General features: G+C 49.1%; 10 protein-coding genes across 10 annotated transcripts; 5 read left to right on the top strand and 5 right to left on the bottom strand.

Annotated features, from left to right (window-relative positions):
• Positions 1-341: 341 nt before the first annotated feature.
• FPRO_10117 (uncharacterized protein) lies at positions 342-2,803 on the top strand (the record flags this gene model as incomplete). Its single annotated transcript, XM_031233582.1, has 2 exons — positions 342-771; positions 834-2,803. The coding sequence occupies 2 exons, from the start codon at positions 342-344 to the stop codon at positions 2,801-2,803; spliced, it is 2,400 nt and encodes a 799-aa protein (XP_031083405.1).
• Positions 2,804-3,412: 609 nt separating this feature from the next.
• On the top strand, positions 3,413-4,481 carry FPRO_10116 (uncharacterized protein; the record flags this gene model as incomplete). Its single annotated transcript, XM_031233581.1, has 4 exons — positions 3,413-3,422; positions 3,478-3,819; positions 3,875-4,393; positions 4,447-4,481. The coding sequence occupies 4 exons, from the start codon at positions 3,413-3,415 to the stop codon at positions 4,479-4,481; spliced, it is 906 nt and encodes a 301-aa protein (XP_031083404.1).
• Positions 4,482-4,646: 165 nt separating this feature from the next.
• Positions 4,647-6,357, bottom strand: FPRO_10115 (putative quinate transport protein; the record flags this gene model as incomplete). Its single annotated transcript, XM_031233580.1, has 2 exons — positions 4,647-4,992; positions 5,045-6,357. The coding sequence occupies 2 exons, from the start codon at positions 6,355-6,357 to the stop codon at positions 4,647-4,649; spliced, it is 1,659 nt and encodes a 552-aa protein (XP_031083403.1).
• A 1,749-nt stretch (positions 6,358-8,106) lies between these two features.
• Positions 8,107-9,563, bottom strand: FPRO_10114 (uncharacterized protein; the record flags this gene model as incomplete). Its single annotated transcript, XM_031233579.1, has 2 exons — positions 8,107-9,167; positions 9,221-9,563. 2 exons carry the CDS (start codon positions 9,561-9,563, stop codon positions 8,107-8,109), a joined length of 1,404 nt encoding a protein of 467 aa, XP_031083402.1.
• A 696-nt stretch (positions 9,564-10,259) lies between these two features.
• FPRO_10113 (uncharacterized protein) lies at positions 10,260-11,774 on the bottom strand (the record flags this gene model as incomplete). The annotated part of the gene is made up of 1 exon (XM_031233578.1): positions 10,260-11,774. The coding sequence occupies one exon, from the start codon at positions 11,772-11,774 to the stop codon at positions 10,260-10,262; it is 1,515 nt and encodes a 504-aa protein (XP_031083401.1).
• A 742-nt stretch (positions 11,775-12,516) lies between these two features.
• Positions 12,517-14,624, bottom strand: FPRO_10112 (uncharacterized protein; the record flags this gene model as incomplete). Its single annotated transcript, XM_031233577.1, has 4 exons — positions 12,517-12,564; positions 12,620-12,705; positions 12,758-14,304; positions 14,362-14,624. The coding sequence occupies 4 exons, from the start codon at positions 14,622-14,624 to the stop codon at positions 12,517-12,519; spliced, it is 1,944 nt and encodes a 647-aa protein (XP_031083400.1).
• Positions 14,625-15,341: 717 nt separating this feature from the next.
• Positions 15,342-16,199, top strand: FPRO_10111 (uncharacterized protein; the record flags this gene model as incomplete). Its single annotated transcript, XM_031233576.1, has 1 exon — positions 15,342-16,199. One exon carries the CDS (start codon positions 15,342-15,344, stop codon positions 16,197-16,199), a length of 858 nt encoding a protein of 285 aa, XP_031083399.1.
• A 1,484-nt stretch (positions 16,200-17,683) lies between these two features.
• FPRO_10110 (uncharacterized protein) lies at positions 17,684-18,092 on the top strand (the record flags this gene model as incomplete). Its single annotated transcript, XM_031233575.1, has 3 exons — positions 17,684-17,849; positions 17,902-17,990; positions 18,045-18,092. The coding sequence occupies 3 exons, from the start codon at positions 17,684-17,686 to the stop codon at positions 18,090-18,092; spliced, it is 303 nt and encodes a 100-aa protein (XP_031083398.1).
• An 837-nt stretch (positions 18,093-18,929) lies between these two features.
• FPRO_10109 (putative UGA2-succinate semialdehyde dehydrogenase) lies at positions 18,930-20,599 on the top strand (the record flags this gene model as incomplete). The annotated part of the gene is made up of 4 exons (XM_031233574.1): positions 18,930-18,953; positions 19,013-19,100; positions 19,163-20,407; positions 20,457-20,599. The coding sequence occupies 4 exons, from the start codon at positions 18,930-18,932 to the stop codon at positions 20,597-20,599; spliced, it is 1,500 nt and encodes a 499-aa protein (XP_031083397.1).
• Positions 20,600-21,257: 658 nt separating this feature from the next.
• On the bottom strand, positions 21,258-23,094 carry FPRO_10108 (uncharacterized protein; the record flags this gene model as incomplete). The annotated part of the gene is made up of 8 exons (XM_031233573.1): positions 21,258-21,615; positions 21,676-21,865; positions 21,924-22,038; positions 22,090-22,232; positions 22,287-22,412; positions 22,462-22,555; positions 22,604-22,865; positions 22,916-23,094. 8 exons carry the CDS (start codon positions 23,092-23,094, stop codon positions 21,258-21,260), a joined length of 1,467 nt encoding a protein of 488 aa, XP_031083396.1.
• Between the last annotated feature and the right edge of the window lie 113 nt (positions 23,095-23,207).

Below are 23,207 nucleotides of genomic sequence, written 5' to 3'. Positions count from 1 at the left end.
TCTCCCGTATCAAGACCAATAGGAGATGAACACACGACGACCCCCAACAAGTTGGGGCATGCAACGGGCTCGAACCCATATTTTCTTGCTTAGCTTATGCAACGTGAGGTGTTTATCACAAAGCGCTATCTTTTGCCACTTTGCAACTTGTCTTAGATTTTGCATTTACACCACGCAGGCCACCAACTTACTCATTTTGCACATTTCGCCGACTGCCCCTCTTATAACACGAATATCGCCTGATTGAGCGCCCTAGTTCTTCCACACACTCTTCACCATAAGTCCCAGAAATATCTATTCCACTTTAGGAATCTCATTCTTGAGCTATTCCTGGTGTGAAGATGAGTCTTTGCGATGCTTGTCGAAAAGCCTTGCCCAGCATTCCGCCATCAGGCGGCAACGAACAGTTAATCGCAGCTACATTGAAGGTACTTTCAGAAAATGGAGGTTGGAAAAGATACGAATCAGCGGTATCTGGGGAGAACTGGTACCGGAGAGACCCGTTCCTTCTGCACACATCGTGGGAGTCCCTGGTCGTATCGCTAAGACATGACTGCCCTGTTTGTTGGACGCTTTGGCGGAACATTCGATCTTCTCCGATTGCGTCCCCAAATAATGAACCAATAACGAGGTTTGAGGCACAGATCACTCAGATTGACAACTACCCCGAATCGTGTCGATATCATGTTAACATATGTCTAACGGGCCACCAACTAGAGACCAAACAGCTGAGATTCACTTTAACTAAGACAACAGAAGAGCACTACTTGGGTACGTAATCCAGTAAGGCCTTAAACGGTTTTATGAAATATACTCATAAATTTCTTCATTAGAGGCTGAAAGAGAGTGCCCGCTTACTGTGCAGCATACGCCTCAATCGGCCGCTCACGTCGCAAGCCGCTGGATAAAGGCATGCGAAACACATCACCTTCATTGTTTAAAGCAAGCTGCTCCACCAGAACATGCAAGAATGCCAACTCGGTTGTTGGACTTAGGCGACGCCAATTCAAAGGTTTGGCGTCTCCATCAGGATCCAGAACATGTTCCATATGCTGCGCTCTCTCATCGATGGTCTTCCGACACGCCTGAACTGCATACGAGCAATTACGATGATTATTGCAATTCTCAGCCGGATAGTGCCCTACCACAAAATTATCGTGATATTATATCCATCTGCCGCGCCATACCTATTCAATATCTCTGGATTGATTCTCTTTGCATTATACAGAATGATAATGGTTATGAATTCTCTGAGGAGGCTCCATTTATGAGGGACATCTATCAATACGCATTCCTTACACTATCGATTTGTTGGGACTTCCCAGGTCTTTCGATATTTCGCAATTGTCGGCCGCGCAGTATACCTCGACCTGAGCCTCTTGGTCATTATGGAAAACATCTCAGTGTATCGGAGTCAGATGAGTGGGTATTTGCTGAGGAGATAGGAAGTAAAGAACTGCAAGTTCATGTGAGTGGATCACCCATCAACCAGCGGGCGTGGGTCTTACAAGAGCGGTGCCTTTCGAGACGGCTACTCTATCTTGGAAACGACCAATTGTACTGGGAATGCGATGGTTGCACCGGGAGTGAAGCCCGTCCTGAGTATCTTTCCAATGAAGGTGGACGTCAGTCTATTCTAAATCTCACCGGGAGATTCAGAGATAACGCTTGGAGGTTCACACTTGCACAGTATACCCGGAGCGGCCTGACATTCGAAAGCGATAGGCTCATTGCCTTAGCGGGCCTTGCCAAGTCCGTCGCAAGCAAATCTGGCGATACATATTTGGCCGGCATTTGGTTAGAGTATTGGATGCAAGATCTTCTATGGGAGCCTCAGGAAGAAATAGCTAGAAGTTCGAAGTTGAAGCTCAAAGAACTCGCTATGGTGCCACCCTCATGGTCTTGGCTGGGATTTCCTGGGTCATTAAAACCAGGTAACATTAGCTCAGGAGACCCGCCGAGGATCTCAACCATGACCCCTAACTCATTTGAGTCAGATGAGTACCAGCCATTGGCTCTGTTAAGCCAAGCTGTCGTCATTCCACCCACAAGCGACCCTTTCTCTTTCTTTGAACGGGCAATTCTGAAGTTCCGATGCTTGCTTTTGCCTGTAACATTCGCTGGCATTCCCCACAAAGACGAGCAACCATGGTACTTCCGGCACGAATATAATGTCGACCTATCTTCAGTGGGACTAGATTGTTTCCGGCTTCAAGCATGTCAGCTGTTTGAGGATACTACTATTGCATCTAGATTCTGCTTTAGCAAGCCTGTGGATATGTCTTTACAATACTTCCTCCTTCCATTATGCCTTCGCCAATTTTCGAAGTCTTACCCGCGGTGTATGTATGGACTTTTGTTGCAGAGAGGTCTAAGGGAGGGTACAGAAGAGTATACTAGGGTCGGAAGCTGGTCCGAGGATCACCGCTACTCATCTCAGCTCAGCCCTATGATTAGCAACACAATTCTCAAACTAGGCATCGGGAAGAATTCAACCCTTAGCGATAGAAGCTTGACGGAAAACGAGCACGTTTTTGACTCGAAACTTGGTGAGTATGCAGCGGGTCAAGTTAACTCGAAAGTGCTGTTTCCCATGAAGGTCGTCAAGAGTGTGATTGAGCATCAGTCAGATATTGAGGAACTTGACGAAAGGGCCAGTGTTTCGGGGTCTGAGGCTACTGAACAGGAGGCGATTGAAATGAAGGAAGAAGAAGAAGGGCCCCTTGTACGCGACGAAGAAGTCGCGTGTGCATTGCTACCGCATTTTACTACTGCGGAATGGGGTACTATCTCCTTAGTATAGATTGTAGGTATTAATTCATACATTTGGTAGGCCAGTTGAAAATCCCTTTTTTTCCAATGTATCTAGAAGGAAAGACGTGAAGGGTACAACAGACTAGTTTCAGCTGCTCTTAACACAACTCCAGATACTACACGCTGGTATTGTTTTACATTTTTGAGATTAAATTTATAGATAGTAAGCAGCCAATAAGTAAATGCGAAGCGGACACCCTGGTTCAGGTAGCGTATGGCGCTAATTCTGACTCCATTTATGGTACAGTACCTTACATATGGAATCGCAAGCACTGGTAAGGAAAAGAATTCGTGTTGCATAGTATTGCATCATTATTAGTTAATCTCCGCTGAGGTGGTCGAATAATTGGGCAGAACCCAGCGAAAGGTCGTCACGGACATCGATGACGTGGGCTATGCCGTTAGACCCGTTAATTGCAGTGTCTCAACGTCATCAGACATTCAATCGATAATACTGATGCTTGTATTTTCAGAAGATTACGTGCTTGATATGTTTCCTTTTTCTATCTCCAAAAACTTGCACTGGTAAAACTTATATTCTTAACTTTATCTATCTTCTGTCTTTACCAAGACATTGCCTTGATCTTTCAGCATAACCATGGCTACTCGTGAGTGAAAGCGATAGGCTATACAGACCAAAGATATATGCTAACTTACTTCAAGACCACGCGAAGAATGAAGTTCTTAAGGCTGCCGCCTTATTTGATGTATCTCACATCACATCTGTCGTGACAGGCGGCGCAACCGGCATTGGATTAATGATACCCCAAGCTCTGCAGTCCAATGGAGCCAAGGTTTACATCACAGGCCGTCGTGAAGAAGTTCTTGAGCAAACGCAGAAGACCTATGGCACAGGCCCGGGAAGCATTCATGTCCTCCCTGGTGATGTCAGCGAGAAGGATGAAGCTATCCGTCTTGCAGAGGAGGTTGGCAAGAAGGAGCCGAATGGCATCCATTTGCTCGTGAACAATGCTGGTATTGCAGAAGATGATAACACCAAGTTCTGTAAGCTGTTTCGTCTGTCATACCGAACCTCGTGCTGATGCAAGCGATGTCTTAGCCTCGGCTGGTGAGCCCGATATGTCTGACGCTAAGGCTCTTTCGGAGCACTTCCTCAAGACTGAGCCACAGCAGTGGGCTGCCACATTAAAGACAAATGTGACTGGACCTTACTACATGTCCATGGCGTTCCTCCCATTACTCGCCAAAGGGCGTGAGACTACTTCAGGTTATTCCTCACAAATCATCAATGTCTCCTCCATCTCGGGAGTTATGAAGGGTTCAAGCATGGGACAACCAGCTTACGCCACCTCCAAGGCTGCTCTTACCCACCTCAGTCGCATGATAGCTACTCTCACCAAGGACGTCAAAGTGCGAGTCAATGTTATTGCACCAGGATTATTCCCCAGTGAGATGACTACTGGAGAGTCTGATGAGGGCAACAAGAGCAACATCGATAAGAAGATGACTAACCCGGCTGGTCGGCCTGGTCATGATACTGATATGGCTGCGACTATTCTTTTCCTTGCTGGGAAGGGAGGCTTATTTTATAATGGCCAGATTGTCTATCCCGACGGAGGTAAGTTTCTCTGGATCGGAATATCTTTAGCCCTGTTCTGACATGTTGTTTAGGTTCGACCCTGATCAACCCAGCGATCGCAAACTGAACTTGCTGTTCCTGAAAGAGCTTAGTGAAGTAGCTACTACAGTATCCCACATGGTACTTCGCAATTCATAATCCTTGTATCATAAGTTGAAAACACGTTGTTTCGTTATTAAACTAAGTCTGACTACAACCTCTAATAACATGAAGCCCTGCTATGTAAACTCCTTCAAACCTGCTCGTTCTCTTCAGCGATAGCTCGAGACTTCTCAGCAGTAAGGTCAGCACCCTCGGCATTGCGTCGGAACTCTTCCTCCTGCAGTGTCAACTCCTCAGACAGTTGAGCATGGGCCTTCCACACGGGCTTGATCTCGAAGAGGCGATCCATGGTGTCAAGAGGCAGACCCTTGGTCTCAGGGATGAAGAAGAAGACAAAGATGGAAGAGAGGATCATGAGCGACGCGAAGAAGAAGTAGACGCCATAGCCCATCTTGAGGAACATCTGGGGGGTAAAGCGAGAGACGATGAAGTTCCAGAACCAGTTGTTGGCAGCAGCGGAAGCTTGACCAAGTGATCTGCAGCATGTTAGCAATTTGATTAGATAGATGGATGGCTCAAGAAACGTACCTGGAGTTCTCGTTGAAGATCTCAGAGTTGAGCACCCAGGGGATGGGGTTCCATGTGGGGGAGTAGAAGGCAGTCCAAAGGTAGAAAAAGAAGACGGCAGCAATTCCACCGCTCGTCATCTTGGGTGCCTCAGTTCCGTCCGCAGCGGCAGCAGCAACCTTGGAAGCGGGGTCTGCAATCTTGATGTAGGCTCCGATGAACCACATGCAGAGGGAACCACCAACTGAACCGATGATCAACAACTTTCTGCGTCCAACAGTCTCAATCAGGAACAGAATGAAAATGATAGTAATAGCGGTTTTGACGACACCGAAGATACCGGTGGTCAAGAAGGAGGTGTTGGTGCCCTGGATACCGATGCTCTTGAACACAGTAGGACTGTAGTAGTTGATAGCATTGATGCCGGAACCGTTCTGCCAGAGGAACATCATGCCGCCGAGGAAGAAACGCCATTGAACCTTGCGGCTCTTGAGCGCGGTGAAGGGCTTCCAGAAACCAGGGCCGACTTCCTTGTTGTAGCGCTCGAGTTCCTGGTCGATGTAGCTGACCTCTTCGACGAGATAAAGGTCACTGGCGGGCAGCTGTCGCAACCAGCACAGGTTCTTCATGGCTTCCTCACGGCGACCCCTGGAGAAGAGCCAACGGGGCGACTCCGGGATCCAGAAGGAACCGAAAAGAAGCATGCCTGCGGGGATGAGCTGGACAGCGAAGGGAATGATCCACTGCTTGTGGCTGGGAGCCATGGTCTCAGCAAGTCCGTAGTTGATCCAGAAGCCGACAAGGCCGCCAATCTGCCAGCCAAGCTCGTAGATACCAACCAGACGACCGCGAATAGCAGGAGGGGACAGCTCAGAGCAGTAGATGGGAACCATGTTCGAACAAGCGCCAACACCAACACCAGCGAGCACACGACCGCCGATAATGAGACCCAAGCCACGCTCAGCATTAGCGCCAAGCATCATACCCGCACCCAGCATGAAAACAAAGCTGAACGCAATGAGCGAGTATCGTCGACCGATGAAATACGAGGTGATGTATGCGAATAAACTGCCGAAGAAAGCACCGGCTTGATAGACGGAGACGATGTTGGACTTGAGAAGCGCGAGGTCATTGGGTTCGTACGAGGCAAAGTCGAATTCCTCTGTGAAGCTCGGCAGCGCGATCGTGGTGCCGATGAAGGCGGAGTCATAGCCGATCATGCATGATGCGAAAGACGCGATGGCAGCGCAGGTGTAAACGCGCCAGTTGTAGACTGCCTTGGGCGTCGGCCTGTCCTCATTTACGGCGAAGATGTTGTTGATGGAGAGACCCATGATGAAGATTGTCAGCCAGCACAAGCGGGAGGAGTTTGTGTCTGCGGAGGAGATGAAGATCTGGGGATCAGAACTAAGTATGGGGAAGAGAAAACCCTTTAATATATGCGTCCGGTCCAATGGCCACGAGCCAATTACAACATCGCGTGCGCTTGAAAGTTTATCCCGTCCCTGGTCGTAGTCTGGCACTGGCGCGTCTTAGCGCGTGCACTGAGATGTGCGGAGAAGGGCTCGTGGTAGGACTAGAAAGGTCGAGATTCAGAAAACCCCGCATACGCTGGGGTAGCGCCAAGGGAGATTTTTCGCTCTAACCGGAACTCGGGATCATGAGTAGCGTGGATGGCTAAGTGTTTACCCCCTGCGGTGTCGCACAGTTGCGCTTAATTTCCGTATTCCAGTCTTTGGATGGTTTGGAGTCGTCGTTTGCCTACATCTGGAAGTTCTGGGGTTCGATACCAGATTCTGGGGACCCCGCATGGAATTAAACTAGTGGGGTAAGTAATCATCCCCACGCGTCTGCTGATTTAACAGATTCGTCGTAAGCTCGGGGGTAAGTGTTGATCCCTCAATGCCATTTTGCTCCTTGGATAAGTCCCAACAGCCAAAGTGCAAAGTTTTAACCAATCTAATGTGATGCCGATATACTCAAGAAGTCGGAACAGTTCCTTGTGTTGCCTCGGGTAAAAAGATGCTTGTTCAATAGGATTGATCCAAAGCTGCATGCGACTGCAAAGGTGATGGTGGACCCAGCCAACTGGAACGAGGCCCATGTCCGCCACGCGACTTCATCCAGGAACGAAAGGAACAGGTGACAGGTATGGATCTCAAAACAAGGACCCCATATTGGAGCGCGACTGTGGAGAAAAGGGAAAGGATCTGGCGAGGTCAGGGGGCTTCGGTAGCCGACCGCGTTCCTCAACGGGTGCATTGCAGCGTCGGTCATGCTTGTTCGCCGGTATTGATCGCAGCGTCCTAGACCACGGTGTCTAGGCCCGTTCCCCAGAGTTTATCCCCAACGCTAAGCTTCCCCATCCGCTTAGGACTTGTGATCAGCTCCGGTGGAATTGGGGGACATTACCCCTGATCGATTGGCTCATGAGCTTGGGCATGGGCTGGCTTTGGAGACAGGCTCGGGGAGCTCAAAGGGGATAAAGGAATAAGAGAAGTCTAGTGACGAGACCAGTGAACGCTCCTAGCGTTACTGTGAACTTTGTGACGTTAAGCCATGCTATTGGACACGCTATCGTAATCCAAAAACACCAAAACTGAGCTCAATCATTTCATCAATCCATGTTGTAAGATTTTGTGTTTCTGGTGACGCGTCAAATAGCCAACTCCATAGAAGTCTTTTCAAGTTACCTGTATCTTACAGTTAATCCAGATTTGTCAAAACATCGACGAATGGCTCACAGATATGGAAAGAGGCCACATGGTTGATTCGCGACATGATGTAGGGTAGGGCTACAGCATGTCAGGACCTCACCAATTTAGACTTAGTGGGACCCACATGGGTTCAGTATTTTTCACTGTACTCCATACATCCAAAAGGGTTAGTAATAAAACACATGGTAGTTTAGGTAGTATTTAAGAGAGTAACATAAAGTATTTACATAAATAATATTCTATGTATAATAGAGAATATAGCGAGCTTGCGCCTATATTCCCGTTAGAGCTTGCTATAAAATAGAATGAAGTCCCTGTGATGAACTTTAGCTTGATAATGCTTCATGGTTGCGCTAGCCTCTTAAATTAACCGGTATACCGCAGTGAAAACAGGCCCCGCTCAATAGAGCTAACCAAAATGTTGCCACTCTGGAAGTAAGGGTAAACAGACCAAGCACCATAGAACTGGGCTTCGCCACCAACAGCATCATCCTCAGGGTGGACGTCAAAGAAGCCAATCTCCTCAAACAGAGCGCCAGTGTCATCCTGAGCAATAGAAGACACGTTCACCATGCGAAGGCCAGATCCGTAATTAGCCTGGTATGACACCCCGCCAACGACGTACTGGTTGTGATCGATAGAACGAACAGGGCTCTTGTAAACACCACGGAAGACAGGGTACTCAAGGTCCTGAATATCAACAATGTACGTGGTGGTGTGCTGGTCAGCTGCAGGACCAGTCTTTTCTTGCTCATCCAGCTCGTCGTCGAGGAGGAGATATTTGTGATCCTCTGTCAACCAACCCTGGTGAGTATACGTTGCGCCATTGTATGTAGTGCGCGACAGTTGGCGCGGCATAGTACGGCGAGAAATGTCAACGATGGTGAGCGCATCCTCATTGTAGTTGAAGCAGATCTCACGGCCCTGGAAAGCCTTTTGGGGACCACGGTAGATGACGCACTGCGCGTCGTGGACGTAGCCATCCGAGGCAACGCAGCCAGCATCCTGAGGACGCTTTGGGTTAGAGACGTCGATCATCCAGAGGCCAGCGCGACATTTGAGATCGTAGGCTGTACCGACGGCGGCAATGAGCGCAGTCTCCTCGTTGGCGACGATGTTGTGGCTGTTGCCGAAAGCGCTGAAGTGCGCTGCCAAGTCACTCCTGATGCTGAAGGTGGGGGGGTTCTTCTTATCCGTGTTGAGAAGCTTGGTGAGGTCAAAGATCTGGAGACCGTGGCCAGCTGCCTCTGAGCCGATGTAGGCGTAGTTGCCAATGACCTTGATGTCGCGCCATGACGAAGCGACGGTCTGGGTTGGGAGGCGTCCGACGTAGGTTAGGCTGCCGTCGGGATGAACTTCTGCAAAGGCTGTGCCGTCTGATTGCCCGAGAAGAGCGAACTCGCGACCACTGGAGGCATGTGTCCAGCCTAGGGTCAGTTAGCAAAACGAAACATTACACAAGACTAGCTACAGAACATACCCCAGACATCATTGCCCACACGGGTTCGGCTGCCCATATCCTGGTGGCGCAAGAAACCCAAGAGGTCAATCTTGTTACAAGAGTAACCTCCCGCCTTGCCATCAGAACAAGGCGTGCCAGAGCTGAGGACCTTGTAACGATCTTTGTCAAAGACACCAGCCGCCGCCTCACTCTCGTGGAGAGCCATCTTGCGCTGCTTAAGCTCCCCCATGCCAATGGCATGAGGCGCACTCTTGGCACGGAGGTAGTCCTCATTGTACTTGGCCGTGTTGATTCTCTGCGTCTGTGCGACGGCAGAGCCCGCGAGGGTGGCTAGGAGGAGAGAAGTGATGCTGGCCTTCATGGTGACGGATTGGGCAGGTTTCGAAGAGGTGATGAGCGAGAAACTACAGAGCGGATATCGCAAGGCATGGAGGGAGTCTTTATACTTGATGTGAGGTATGTTTGTTGGGATTGGGAAACTTGTGTAGATCATTTCTCAGATTGGAAGCTAGTTCTTTTGTTCTTGGAAGCTGGTCCTTTTGTGCTTGGCAGCTTATTCAATCGACGAAGTATGCGATAAGGTCCATGACTTGGTCCGGGCCAAGTCAACGCTATGGACACGGATACGACCCTGAATATTCGGAGTGACGATTAGAATCAAACATGCAGCATCGCTGACCACTGAGATGCAAGAGGTCCCCTGGAACGATGTATATCGTATCTTCTTAGAGTTAGTGACTATGGCAAAGGTTCCCCAGAAAAATCGGGCCAAGGATGAAGATGAACAGGCACATAGATAGGCTACGCATAGATAATCTTCAAGGCCACCAGTCACGTCTCGTGTTTTTCCAAGCGACTCGAGGCCAAGACACTGCCAAGCCTTGGTGCCGATGAACTACCAGATTCATCTTAAGCTTAACATAAATATCTCACGGGTATATCACACGACCCACTCCGACCTTTGGGAGATGCCTATTCGGGATAAAGGCCCGCTTCTGGCCATGTGACCTGGAACTTTTACCAAGACAAAAGGACGGTCTTGGCTCCAACCTTTATCCTAGAGACTCTCCTCTTGTCGTATAGAAGAGTAACGTGCTTTGTCCCCGCTTGGCGTTCTTGAGGAGCTCTGCGATGATTGACCAGACGGATACATAGCCTCATGCTCTACTTCTTTTGACGTCGTTGCAGTGCAGCCAGCGCAATTCATCATTTCCGGATCGTTCTTTGAGAGAATTGCATCAATCAGGAATTGGTATAATCTCCAGAGAGCTGATAGTATGACTATTGTGTTGATGATGACAGACACAATAAGCGTTGGTCCACTTTTGAGACGAGGGATCTGACAGAGAAACGTAGTCGAGATGACAGAAGGTTCAATTCCTAAATTCTTTCTGGACGAGTCCTTGGAGGTGAATGCATGATGAGCCAATCCTTCTGTGGTGTTGACTCTAAGATTATCACCCCAAATGGGCATGCGATTCCGGATAGCTTCATACCCTTTGGTGGAATGCGCCAAAAGCTCGACGTTGTCCAGAATACTCGGCCCAGAGTCTTTCTGTCCAAGATCGGCGAGAATCGTGAAATAGAAAGCTTTCGCCAGGTTATCTGCTGAGATCCAAATACCAGGCAACGGCATCAACTGGTCACTATCATCCGCTTTGGAGAGCTGCTCGATCAAGTGCGTGTTGTTCATCTTCTCACGGCTGCAGTAATAAACGTTGGGAGAAACGCCATTATTACTGAAAGGGACGAAGAAACAACTGACTTGGAAAAAGTCCAGTGCCTTGATATCCTGCACCGATGGCACGACTGTCTTTCTTTTCGTGAAGGAAATATGACCCTTGTAGATCGGAGGGATACCTGTGTCATTCTCACCCCGGAAGAACTTCTCGTTGGAAACGTGCATGTCGTTGGTCAAGGCGATTGAGTACCAAGCGAGAAGTGACTCTCCCCACCATAAGCTCGCCTTGGCTGTCTCATTCCGACCTGGGAATGCTGTGCCTACATCGTTATCGATACCGTTGACGTCGTAGGTAGTTGTCATGTTCATGGTCGTCGTGCCGCCAGGCGTGTCTACCTCACAGGATAGCGAAGCTCGTAGCTTAGCACCCCATTGTTGAAGCGCGATTTGAGACGCACTCCGATCGATGCCCTCAAACTCAATCGTGATACCGTTCACTGCACATGATTGGAAAGGGTTGTTGAGATAGGGTAACGATCCTAGCAGTGCATCTGGTTCTTTTAGATTGTCACCGCGCCAGATCTTGTTGACAGTGTATTTGAGGGCGGTGTTGTTTGTGTAGAACTCAGTGCCGATTGGAATGGTCGTGGTAGAGCAGAGGGACTTTGTGTTTGCGGTGAGGAAAGAAGGCCAGTCTGAGAAAGGGTTGCGATTTTCGCTGGTGGTGTTGGGGTTAGAAGTGGCCTTTGAGATAGTCTCGTAGCCTTGTGTCGCGACGCTCAGGAATGCGATAAGCGCTGTCGCGACCAATCCGCCGACTAGGACAACGGGAGTAAACCATACGTAAGGGTATGGTCTGCTGAGGTTGTATGAGAAATATGAGGCATGCATGGCCAGTTTTGCGAGTAATGGGTGACTCGATCAAGTAGTCTAATTGCGGAAAAGCTGTTCTTGAATTTATTAGCTAGTGCGCTAGACCAGTTTATATGCAGCCATCTTCGTCGAGCTGCTATATCAGCATCGGTGAGATTTCACTGGGGGCCAAAAAGAAGCGCTATGGTGTCCCGCAGAGATACCTTCAAACACGGCACAACTAGATACCGACGGGAAGATTTAATAAAGAGTTATGCTTAATAATTACTATGAGAGAAGTTGCGAACATCGTGGGGCTAGTGACTGTGCATGAGGCGAAGTACGTTGAAGGAATATCGCCGCTTACAGCCCCGGACATAAATAGACTTAGCGCGTAACGATTAACAGCCCGTCTGACCTCTATGCACACAGCCTCAAAATTATCCATTGGATTCCAGGTACAGTTTCTTGACACAATATTACTGCATTTCAATGTGCCCCGGAACCCAGCGGAACTAATGGTTATGGCATGGGAAGACGTACGCAATGGTCACTGAGAAAAGGACAATGCTCAGAGCCATTAGAATTGAAGATCCAAGTCGGCTATCAGTATTACAACAACTGCATATGTAAAAGTGGTACCCTGAGAGCATAGAAAACATTCCATTTTTAATATTTTCCGTCCATTTCATCCCTGGCTTACCAAAGGCCACTCGCAAGCCGTCAACCAAGTCCCTCCATAATATTATCTCATCTCCCAATAAAAGGTGCCAAGCTGAGCTTAGTTAGATACGCCAACGGGAGTCATACAAACAAGAGCTTGGCCAAGCTACAGGACGATATGAGTTAGCATCTACTCTTTCCTGCCAAAGAACAAGACTTACCACTGGAAGGGCACAGCATCGTGCTCGTTTACCACTAGCAGCGCAGATGGCTTGGAAGTCGGCGGCATCGGTAGGGGTTTCAGTGGCTATGAACCATGTTAGCTGCAACGTGTCATATTTCAGCACGAATGTACTCACGTGAGTCGCATTCAGCGTCTGCAACCCCAAGAACATCAAGGGAACAACACTCGGGGTTTCCATAGAGACTGTCGGGGCAAGGATTAAAGTTGGCGGCCGCGGCGCTGGTGGAGGAGCTGGGAGTAGACTCTGTGGAGGAACCGGACGCTGAGGTAGCCGCTGACGAAGCAGGGCTGGAGGTGGTGGGGTTGGCAGGAGAACTGGTCTCTGCATCGCTACTTGAAGAAGCAGCAGAGGTGGCAGGGCTGCTCGTGTCTGCATCAGAACTGGAGGGCGCAGCCGAACTACTTGCTGGCGTGCTCGAAGCAGTATCATCGGTAGTCGCCTGGCTGGGGCTAGATGTTTCAGGAGCAGAAGATGATGGTACAGTACCGCCAGTGCTACTAGATGGAGCGGCGCTATCGCTGGGCCCCTGAGTAGCAGGGCTGCTAGGTCCAGTGGAGCCAGGACCTCCAGAGCTACTGTCTCCAGGTGATGAAGATGAAGGGCTGTTGGTCACAGGCGGGACTTCGACAATTACTGTCGCTGGGCCAGAGCTTGCGGTGGGAGAGATGGTAGTGGTGGAGGGCTCACCATTGCCATCCTCTCCAGTTACAGTGCGAGTGACAAAAGAGGCGGGAGTGGAAGATGAGCCGGGGCCAGCAGGAGAACTGGAAGGGGGGACCTCCACGATGACAGTGCCCGTACCTGTTGAGCCAGATGGCGAAATAGTGGACGTGACTGGGTTGTCTGTGGGGTTGAGAGTGCTACCGGTGGTGGTAATAGTGGTAAATGGGATTGAAGAAGCAGGAGAACTGGAAGGAGGAACCTCCACGATGACAGTGCCCGTACCTGTTGAGCCAGATGGCGAAATAGTGGACGTGACTGGGTTGTCTGTGGGGTTGAGAGTGCTACCGGTGGTGGTAACAGTGGTAAATGGGATTGAAGCAGGAGAACTAGAAGGAGGAACCTCCACGATAACGGTACCTGTACCAGTTGATCCTGATGGAGAAATAGTCGAAGTGACCGGGCCGTCTGTTGGGTTGAGGCTACTACCAGTGGTAGTAACGGTAATAAAAGGTACAGAGGATGAGGGTGCAGCCGTGGAGCTTGGCACTATAACGATGACAGTGCCGGGATCGGAAGGGTTGCTGGGAGGAACAGTGCTTGTGAGAGGGTCATCAGTAGGAGAAAGGCCACCTGTAGTAGTGACAGTGACATAAGATGCTGAAGAGGGATCAGCCTTGGTGTTGGGGACCTCGATGATGACACTGCCGGTTGCTCCTGGCTTATCAGGGGTGATAGTAGTAGTGGCAGGGCCGGTGAGAGAAGAAAAGTCTCCGGTGGTAGTGACCGTGACATACGGGATTGAAGATGGGGACCCATTAACTCCAGGAGGAGATGTTGGGACCTGGATAATTACAACACCCGGCTGGCCTGGCTCAGTCGGGGGGTAGGTCTTGGTGACAGGTTGGTTGCCAATGTCATCAGGGTTCGCAGGAACAGTGAAGGTGAGGTAGCCTCCATCGGGAGGAGAACCGTTGCCGTTGCCGTTACCATTGGTGGCACTATTTGGAAATGATTAGTTGAGTCTCATACAACTGTCAATGGCATGTCGAACGTACCTGGTCAGAGTAGTCAAGCTAGTCGAGACATCAGTGAGGACAGTGCTCAAAGACGTGGGAGCATTGGTGACATGCACAACATGGCCATCATCGAGGACAATGTCAGTGTTGGCAGGGAAGTAGGAGTCGATGAGGATAGGCTGCTGGAACTGATATTCGATGGGCTGAAGATTGATGATGGTTGAACAAAGAGGATCCGCAGAGGCTTGGGCAAGTGCAAGCTCCATCACTGCTGAAGCGGCCATGATACTCTTGGACTTCATGGTGAGTAACGAGTGTCCAGGGGAAGAAGACTAAGCGAGTGATATGAAGGAAACGAGTGTAATGAGAAACTGGGGAGAAGATGTCGTTGAGTTTCAAGTGATTCCCACTAGATTCAGGCTGAGGACGAGCTGTATATACACGTCCGAACCGTGAACCCAGGTGTTGATTTCTGAACAACAACAACAACAACAACACACGGCATTGAGGTGATTTCTAATGTTTGAGTTCACAAATGCCGACACGACCTCCGTGACCCGACTTCGCACCGCAAAAACGAAGCCTTTCAGCTCCCATCGCAAAACTTTGTCTCTTGAATGTCTTCTATTGACACTAGACTATATCCTGCCTGTCTCACATTCTCTCCGCTAAGCGATGCCCCATCGGAGATATTAGCCGCCGATCACCTTCCCGAAACAGCTTTGGCGTGGGAACTCTTATGCAAGGCAGAGATGTCAGTATTGCCTCGTTTGGACGGTTCAACAGGCTTTGAGTTTTTGCTTCAGCTGCGTTGTGTATGTTTTGGTCTCAAAGTTGGAAGTGTTGCGATGTCGCCAGGTATGAAAGTGTGAAAGTAATTTTAGAAGAGTTTGGGTACTGAAGGCCGGTGATATATAATACTTGGCCGAAGGGATGTTTTTGTGATGGCAGACATACAAGTCCCTTACCAACTTTCACTCGTTCACACATTTGTCACTCGCTTCGTCACTCGCTTCAAAATGCAAACCTTCAAGTCCCTCATCCCGTTCCTCCTGACTGCCGGTCTTGCAGTCAATGCAGAGACAACCTCCTGCGTTACCTCAACCAAGACCTTTCCCACCATCACCTCCATCATCGTCGAGCCGACCAGTACTTGGTCCGGCAACGGCACAGGTGTTGGTCCTCATACCGTGTATACTACTGAGTATCACGAGTTCTGCTCCACGGGTCTTCGTCTGCACACGTACACCATCACTGAGGCGTGCCACAAGGAAAAGTGTCAGCCTCGCACTACTGGTGTTCCGCCTGGGTTTACCTCAACTGTTACTGTTTGTAACTCTTGTGGTGAGAAGCCTATCACTGCGACATTGACTGTTCCGTGTCCTGAGGCTACTCCTACCAAGGGCCCTTGGAAGCCGCAGCCTGAGCACTGCGAGACATGCCACGATCAGGGTGAACCATCTGGAAAGCCTCCGGTTCAGCCACAGCCTGTTCCGTCTGCCCCGGCTGTAAAGCCAGTCCCCACGGGTCATCAGCCAGAAGAATGCACCTCGTGCGGCCCCAAGCCTCCATCTGCTAGTCTTCCCCAACCTCTCAAGCCCACCAACAACCCTGGCGAGGAGAAGACAGAGCACCCCAACCCCCCTGCTGCATGCACTACTTGCGGTGCTGGAGGAGAAGTTCCGCACCCCCCTGCCTCCCTGGCAACTTCAGTCGTACCCGGCCCCTCTGGAGAGAAACCGGCTACTAGCCCTACCGGCCCTGCTCCTGGAGAACCATCTGCTATCACCGCTGGCGCAGCCAAGTCTTCCTACGTTGAGTTGGGGCTTTTGGGTATCATCGGGTTTGGACTCATTCTGTTGGGAGGTCCCCTGTAGATTCTGTGCAAGGGTGAGGTGTATAGTGTAGTGTCTTGAGTTGAGCCGTAATAGTTGTTGGCTATCCGGAAATATACTGTCCGGGCTTGGATGTTCAATTCTGAGTTTGGCCACTTAATAGGATTACATTCTTGTTCATAGTTTCGCATTAGCTTGGCAATTAAACTTTTGCATTAAAATTGATCTGTCAGCATTGCTTGGTGTGTGAATTTGACCTGACGTTACTAATAAAAGCATACTGATAATGGCCATGATGATAATGATGGTATTGTTATGCTGTCAATTCTAAGCCAATCTCGCAACAGAGTTCCATTAATCAATTCAGCTCTGCTGGTAAGTCTCTGTGTGCACTAAGCGAAGCATGACAGCGAATGACTTCCTGAATACAGCAGTGATCATCAACTAGTATTGCCTCGCTTTCGCTAAATGATCCATGCGCAGCTGTCAAATCGAATCCAGTAGAGATCAACAATTATTCTCTGACGTCCGAGACATCATCAAGGGAGAAGCTATCAGCCGAGTTGCCGGTAACATGGTGACGTGGAGAATTCTCCGCGAGTCCAGTTATTTATATAGTAAATCTCCACATTTAGGGATAGGATCGGCGGCTGGTTCCTGAGTTTTGTCTAAGACATCGTCACGGTAGTTGCATGAGTCATGGTTTTAGTCTGGATCGAGTAAGTAAAAGCTGATTCATGATGAGTCCCTCGCAGCTTCGGCCATTAGTTGTTCGAGATAGCGAGTTCCGAAACTCAATTACAGGGATACTCCTTACAGTAGCCTTTTTCTTTTCTATCAACAATGAGATCGATTCCTTGCATTTTTATACCCTGTCTCAGCGTTGACAACATTGCTCTCGGCGGGAAGCAAGTACTATCTAGTAGTTGTTCTTTTCTTATTTCAATAAGTCACTGTAGTACTGACCAATATACTGTAAGCTGAGAGTCAAATTTATAGAGGATTTTGGTATTATACTAACCTGATGGAACTACTGCTTCGCTCTTGAAAGATTACATATATTCCATCAGCCGGATTAGTATAGGTTATTAAACTAAACTTGTTTATTATTCTCTCAAAATTCAATACTCTGGGGTAGGCCAATCTTTAGAGCATGATGATCTGCAAATAAATCATGGTAGCGTCGTGGGTTTGACAACCCGGTTGGCCTTATCGAGGACACGGTCCAGTTTCGTGCATCAAAAAAGGACGATGCAGAGCTGAGGAGCATTCCAAACTTCAACCCCCCTCGCCGGAAGCAGAAGTCATCATGTACAACTCAGAGTTGTTGAGGAACGGGAGATTGGAAAATGAAATCCAGAATGCCTAAGAGAAATGACTTGTCTTGGAGCTCTTGAGCTTCTTTCTCTATAAAGGCTGCATCTTGCGCCAGCCTTCCAGATATTTCACCATCATCACTCAGCATCCAAACAATCCATCACTCTCACTCTTCAACCTTTCCAATCCAATCTTTCAAAACCGCAACCATGCAGTTCTACGCCATCGTCTCTCTCTTCCTCGCTGGCACCGCGATCGCCGCGCCTGCTACCTCCTCCAACGGCTACGAAGCTTGCCCCAGCGGTGGCCTCTTTGGCAACCCTCAGTGCTGCAGTCTCAACCTCGTCGGTGTCCTCTCTGGTGACTGCCGCGCTCGTGAGTTCGCCCTTCAATATTCAAGATCGATAGTTACTAATTGTGATAATAGCTACCAAGACTCCCAACAGCGCCAAGGAATTCCAGGAGATTTGCGCCGAGTCTGGTCAGAAGGCTCGCTGCTGTGGCCTCTCCGAGATTGTAAGTTCCCTCTATTTGCTTTCCAAAGTAATATATTGGCTGACCATGATGTAGCTTGAGCTCGGTGCTTTCTGCCAGAAGCCCGTCGGTGTTGCTGCTTAAGCACCTTGTATGCTTCTGGCCTTTCTACTGGAGTGAGGTTGTCCCAAGTTGTCGGCGCGTGTAATAATACTCGGGGAGGATACTGAAACTGCAAGTAGCTATGGACTCTACTAGATATCGGTCGCACGATTAGGTAGCAAACCAATAATCCTAGTTATCTTTGCCACATATGCATTTACACCTAAATCAAACTGTACCTGCAAGCTCGTAATGCGAAAACGCTTATCGATTTCGAGCAAAACCAATGAGATTTGCGATTCATTACTCAGCCAGACAGAAGTGGCTGACTTGCAGTCCGGCCAACACCCGGGTCATGTCTAGCATCCGAATGCCCTCGAGTGGGAGTCCGCCGGTAGTCATTGTTATGTTGTTATGAGAACGAATGGGGGCTGATAAGCTAGCGGCGCCGGGACCGGGACCGGCTGGCAACTGCCGATTCGGGGAAGTGGGGAAGTCCCGTGGGTGCTCTACACGACCCGCCCTATCCGACGATCGGCAATTCATTTCGGGGCGTAGCATATTGATAGACCTCGCATGCAGTGTAGGCTCAATGAATGTTCGAAATATGACAAATACTTCACTGACTAACAACCGGCTTAGTTAGAGGACAAGAGTATCATGGGGCTATTGAACTCCGTTGCCGTACCCGGTCGTCCACAGGGTGTGACAGACGGCTGTCACCATCCATCGTGCCAGGGCCGGTCGCATCCTTTATCTTCAAGACAGCGTCTCAAGTTAGTTGTAGAGAAATTATATAAGTCCTTTCGGTATTCATGATCATTTTGTACATCAACTCATCGCTTCAGTATTCGAGTATTCACTATTCACCATCACACTATGACACGAAGCTTCCCTTTCAAGGTCTTGACCCTTTTCAACTGTTGATACATCGTGGCAAAAGACTAACACCCGCTTTACAGCTGGACGATCCGTCCCTCCTGCACGAGGAATCACTATTAAATGGCCAATGGGTTCAAGCCCAGTCCGGAAAAAGGTTCGACGTTGAAGGTAAGCTAAGCCTAAGAGTCAGACAGCAAAGAACGAACGAAAGCTCATATAATATTCTGTAGATCCTGGCTCTGGTCAGATCTGGGCCACTAGTCCCACTAACGAAGTCTGTGACGTTGACAAATATGTTGAGTCGTCGGATGCTGCCCTCCAAAGCTACCGCCACATAAATCCTCGCCAGCGAGCTAAGATCCTTCTCAAGTGGCACGAACTGATCACCAATGCACGACAAGACATCGCCAAGATCGTCGTCTTCGAGACCGGTAAACCTATGGCCGAAGCCCTTGGTGAGGTGGATTATGCCCTTGGCTTTGCCTGGTGGTTTGCCGGCGAGGCTGAGCGTATCAGAGGGTCTATTGCTCAACCCTCTATATCTGACCGTCGAACCTTTGTCATCAAGCAGCCGATCGGTGTGTGCGTTGCTCTCGTCCCCTGGAACTTCCCTGTCGCTATGATCATCCGCAAGGTCTCGGCTGCTTTAGCCGCAGGATGTTCCATGATCGTCAAACCATCGCCCGAAACACCATTCAGTGTCATGGCTCTGGCAGACCTGGCCCTTCGTGCGGGTCTGCCTCCAGGAGTGCTCAACGTTATCTCAACTGATAATGCCAACACCCCATCGGTCAGCGAGACACTCTGCAAGCATCCGCTTGTCCGCAAGGTCACCTTTACTGGCAGTACTTCTGTCGGCAGTATCGTCGCGAGGCACTGCAGTTACGGGCTGAAGAAGGTCACTATGGAGCTGGGCGGAAACTGTCCTTTCATCATTTTTAATGATGGCAATCTTGAGCAAGCAGTCGCAGCTCTTATGATACTGAAATGGCGAACTGCAGGCCAAGCATGCACCCACGCCAATCGAGTCTATGTTCAAAGCGGCGTTTATGACAAGTTTGCGCAGATGATGGTTGAGGCCACCAGCAAGCTCCGAGTGGGACACGGATCTGAGACCTCATCCACTATGGGGCCGCTGACTACTTCTCGCGGCGTTGACAAAGTGAAGAAACATGTCGAAGATGCTGTCAGTAAGGGAGGAAAGATTCTCTGCGGCGGCAAACAGCCAGAGAATCTGAATGGATACTTTTTCGAACCAACTATCATCTCTGGCATGACCTCGGATATGCTCACGACTCAAGAAGAGATCTTTGGACCCATACTGGGGCTGTACAAGTTTGAAACCGAAGACGAAGTTGTGCAGAAGGCCAATGATACTTCGATGGGCTTGGCATCCTACTTCTTCACCAGAGACGTCTCCCGAACCTGGAGACTTTTCGAAAGCTTGGAAGCTGGAATGATCGGTATGAATACTGGTATGTTAAATTCTATCACTAAGTCGCCCTGAAGACTAACAATATATAGGTAATGCCTCATGTGCTGAGTCTCCATTCGGTGGAATCAAGATGTCGGGCTATGGCAAAGAAGCAGGCAAGGATGTGGCTATTGAGGAATACCTCATCCAGAAGACAGGCACTCTGACTGTTGAGGATGGACCCAAGTTGTGAGCCGATTGATACGCCGTCTTGGGGGCTCGTTAAAGATTATAGAAGTCGACGTTGGCCTTATTGGGAGTTGAGTTATTTTCCATAAATTAAAGCCTTCTTAAGAAAACCTTAACAGCTATGTTTCGTCAGACTCATGTTCCACTGGAAGAAGCAGTCTGCAAACTTGTGTATCTTATTTTATACAGCAGCAAGGCGCATGAAGCACTTCGGGATGTAATTGTGTATCAAGGCAACAAGGCCTACATGAGAAACATGTTGAAATCACATGCTGTCGTGTTCATTCGCAACATGAAGGTAGTGATCCTTAAACCGCCGCTTCGTTAATTACGGTGCTTGTGAAAAGCACAGTACTGCCCTTTTCCTACTCATTATTCATGTAATAGCTTAATTAGGTAAGACTTGGAATAACTTGGTTGGTATACAACCTTTTTAAGCTCTTGGTGCTGATTCAATCTCTCAGCCACAAGATTCAGTTGCACAATAACACGTGTAGCTCAAGGTCTATTCACGGCACCACATATATGATCAATTGATAAACAAATTCCATTCTAGAGGGCGAAATCTCATAATCAGGCCCCGATAACAATACATAATTGCAGGTCTCTCCTACTCATCAACCTTCTAACACTTTACACTACTGTCCACCGTTTCTCAGCTCTTAGTCGACCTGCTTGTTAGCAGGTGATTCGACTACTGGCTCTACATCAATATCTGTTGCAGCTGGGGCTTCTGGTACAAGCCGAATGAGGAACACCATGCAGGGAATAGTGAGGCACAAGATGGCCGCGTGGACATAGAAGGGAATCCTAGCGTCGGATCCGCTGTGAGAGTTGATCGCGTAGGAGACCGTCTGTCCGGCCGTCTCAAAGGCTCGGAGCAAACCACCCGAACGGGCAGAAGATCCGGCATCGGTGGAGAAAGTTCCGAGGATCCAGTATAGAGATAGCTGGCATACGTAGCTAGTTGACTGCATGATCAAATATGGGAGGTAAGCCTCCACCCATCTTCTGGTGTTACTTTGAGGTATCCGTTAGTAATTAGTGCAAGGGATACTACGAGGCCAAGGAGAAACATACGTCTCATAGTCCAAAGCGTTTTCGAGTTTTCTGCCGCCGAACTTGGAATACTCGATTCCAATCCAGATGAAGCAGGCTGCTTGTGGAATTAGCCAGCAAGCAAAAGAGATCCATGCTCGCTTGGTCTGGGACCACCTGGTCCTGTCTAGAAGCTTTCCATAGAGGATCACCTCGACGATGGAAAGGGTAGCTGATGGGTGATACCAAGTTATTATCTTGCACTCAGCATAGGTTGGCCATGCACTTACGGAGGAGGAGAGAAGACAATGCTCTCGCTCGCACTGAAAAGTGCAACGACAAATAGGTGCCCATCGTTCCGCCACAGAAGAACGAGTAAAAGGCAGGTAAAGCCATGAGCCAGGTCTCGATTCCAGTATTAGCAAGTGCTTGCGACCACGGCTACAAACAACTTACCTTTCTGCGCTGTAAATGCTTCCATAAGGCAGCAAACTCTTGCCTCCAGCTAGCTCTCTCAGACATGGCAACTTTGGTGCCATCATGACGTCGGACCCGCCTAGTTGGCGAGAGCAAGAAAGCCCAAATCAGGCCTGTGCATTCTATTGAATTCTAGTCAGACACTTGGTAGACTATCCTTGGGGTGTGCGACATACCGAAGGCAATAAAAACGAGGTAGGTAGACCATGCAACGCCACCTGCTTTGGAGTCACTGTGATTATTGGAAAAATTAATGGCACCTCCAATGACGCTTCCAGAGTTCCGCATGGCAGACCATACACCTAGATAAGCTGTCAGGAGCTCCTTATACAGGGTTTGCAGATTACTAACCTAGGTAGAAGCCTCTGTCGTTTGCGAGGGGGTATGACAGCATGGCCGTAGACTCTGCGACGTACAAAAAGCCATAGGTGAATCCTGTGAGTATCTATGAAACCGGTCAGCAATGACAAGCTATGTACAAAGCTGGAATTACCTTTGCAAAGATGAGATACCAATTAACACGGTACTTGGCGCAAACGTAGTACGCAGAGCCGGAAAGAGGCATTCCAACCGCTGCTATGATGCAGGACCATTTGATACCGAACTTGTTGATCAAGGGGCCGCCGAAGAGAGTGAGCAGACATCCAGCCGTGTAGTTGAGAGACGTCGCCAGGTTTGCTAGGTACGGGGTGGAGAGACCGCCGCCTCCAAGGTTGGAAATGGCATCAGACATTGCTGGACCAACGCAGGAGAGACTATGGAGATATAAGCAAGAGTTGAACGTGATTTCGGTGACATGACTTACAGTCCAAGGAGGATCATTTGAAACAAAACGCTCCTGTAGGACTTTGTGAACTTTGAAGCATTGAAGTAGCCGTAGTCAATTCCTGCATCGAGGACTTCGCCGTCGATGTAACTGGTAGTTGGAGCAAGATCATTGTGTCCACTGATTTTGGTGTCGTCCTTGGGGGCTGCAGTCGCCATGCTGCATACAATATTATTCCGTTTGGATGGTCAGAAATGGTCTCTTGAGCAGGGAACGATTAAACTCGTATGGAATCATTCTGCGAAGGACAGTAATAGCATATATATCATTG

The sequence above is a fragment of the Fusarium proliferatum genome, assembly GCF_900067095.1.
Source record: "Fusarium proliferatum ET1 genome assembly, contig: FPRO_scaffold006, whole genome shotgun sequence".
NCBI classification, from domain to species: domain Eukaryota; kingdom Fungi; phylum Ascomycota; class Sordariomycetes; order Hypocreales; family Nectriaceae; genus Fusarium; species Fusarium proliferatum.
This window is presented reverse-complemented; position numbering and strand designations above follow the sequence as displayed.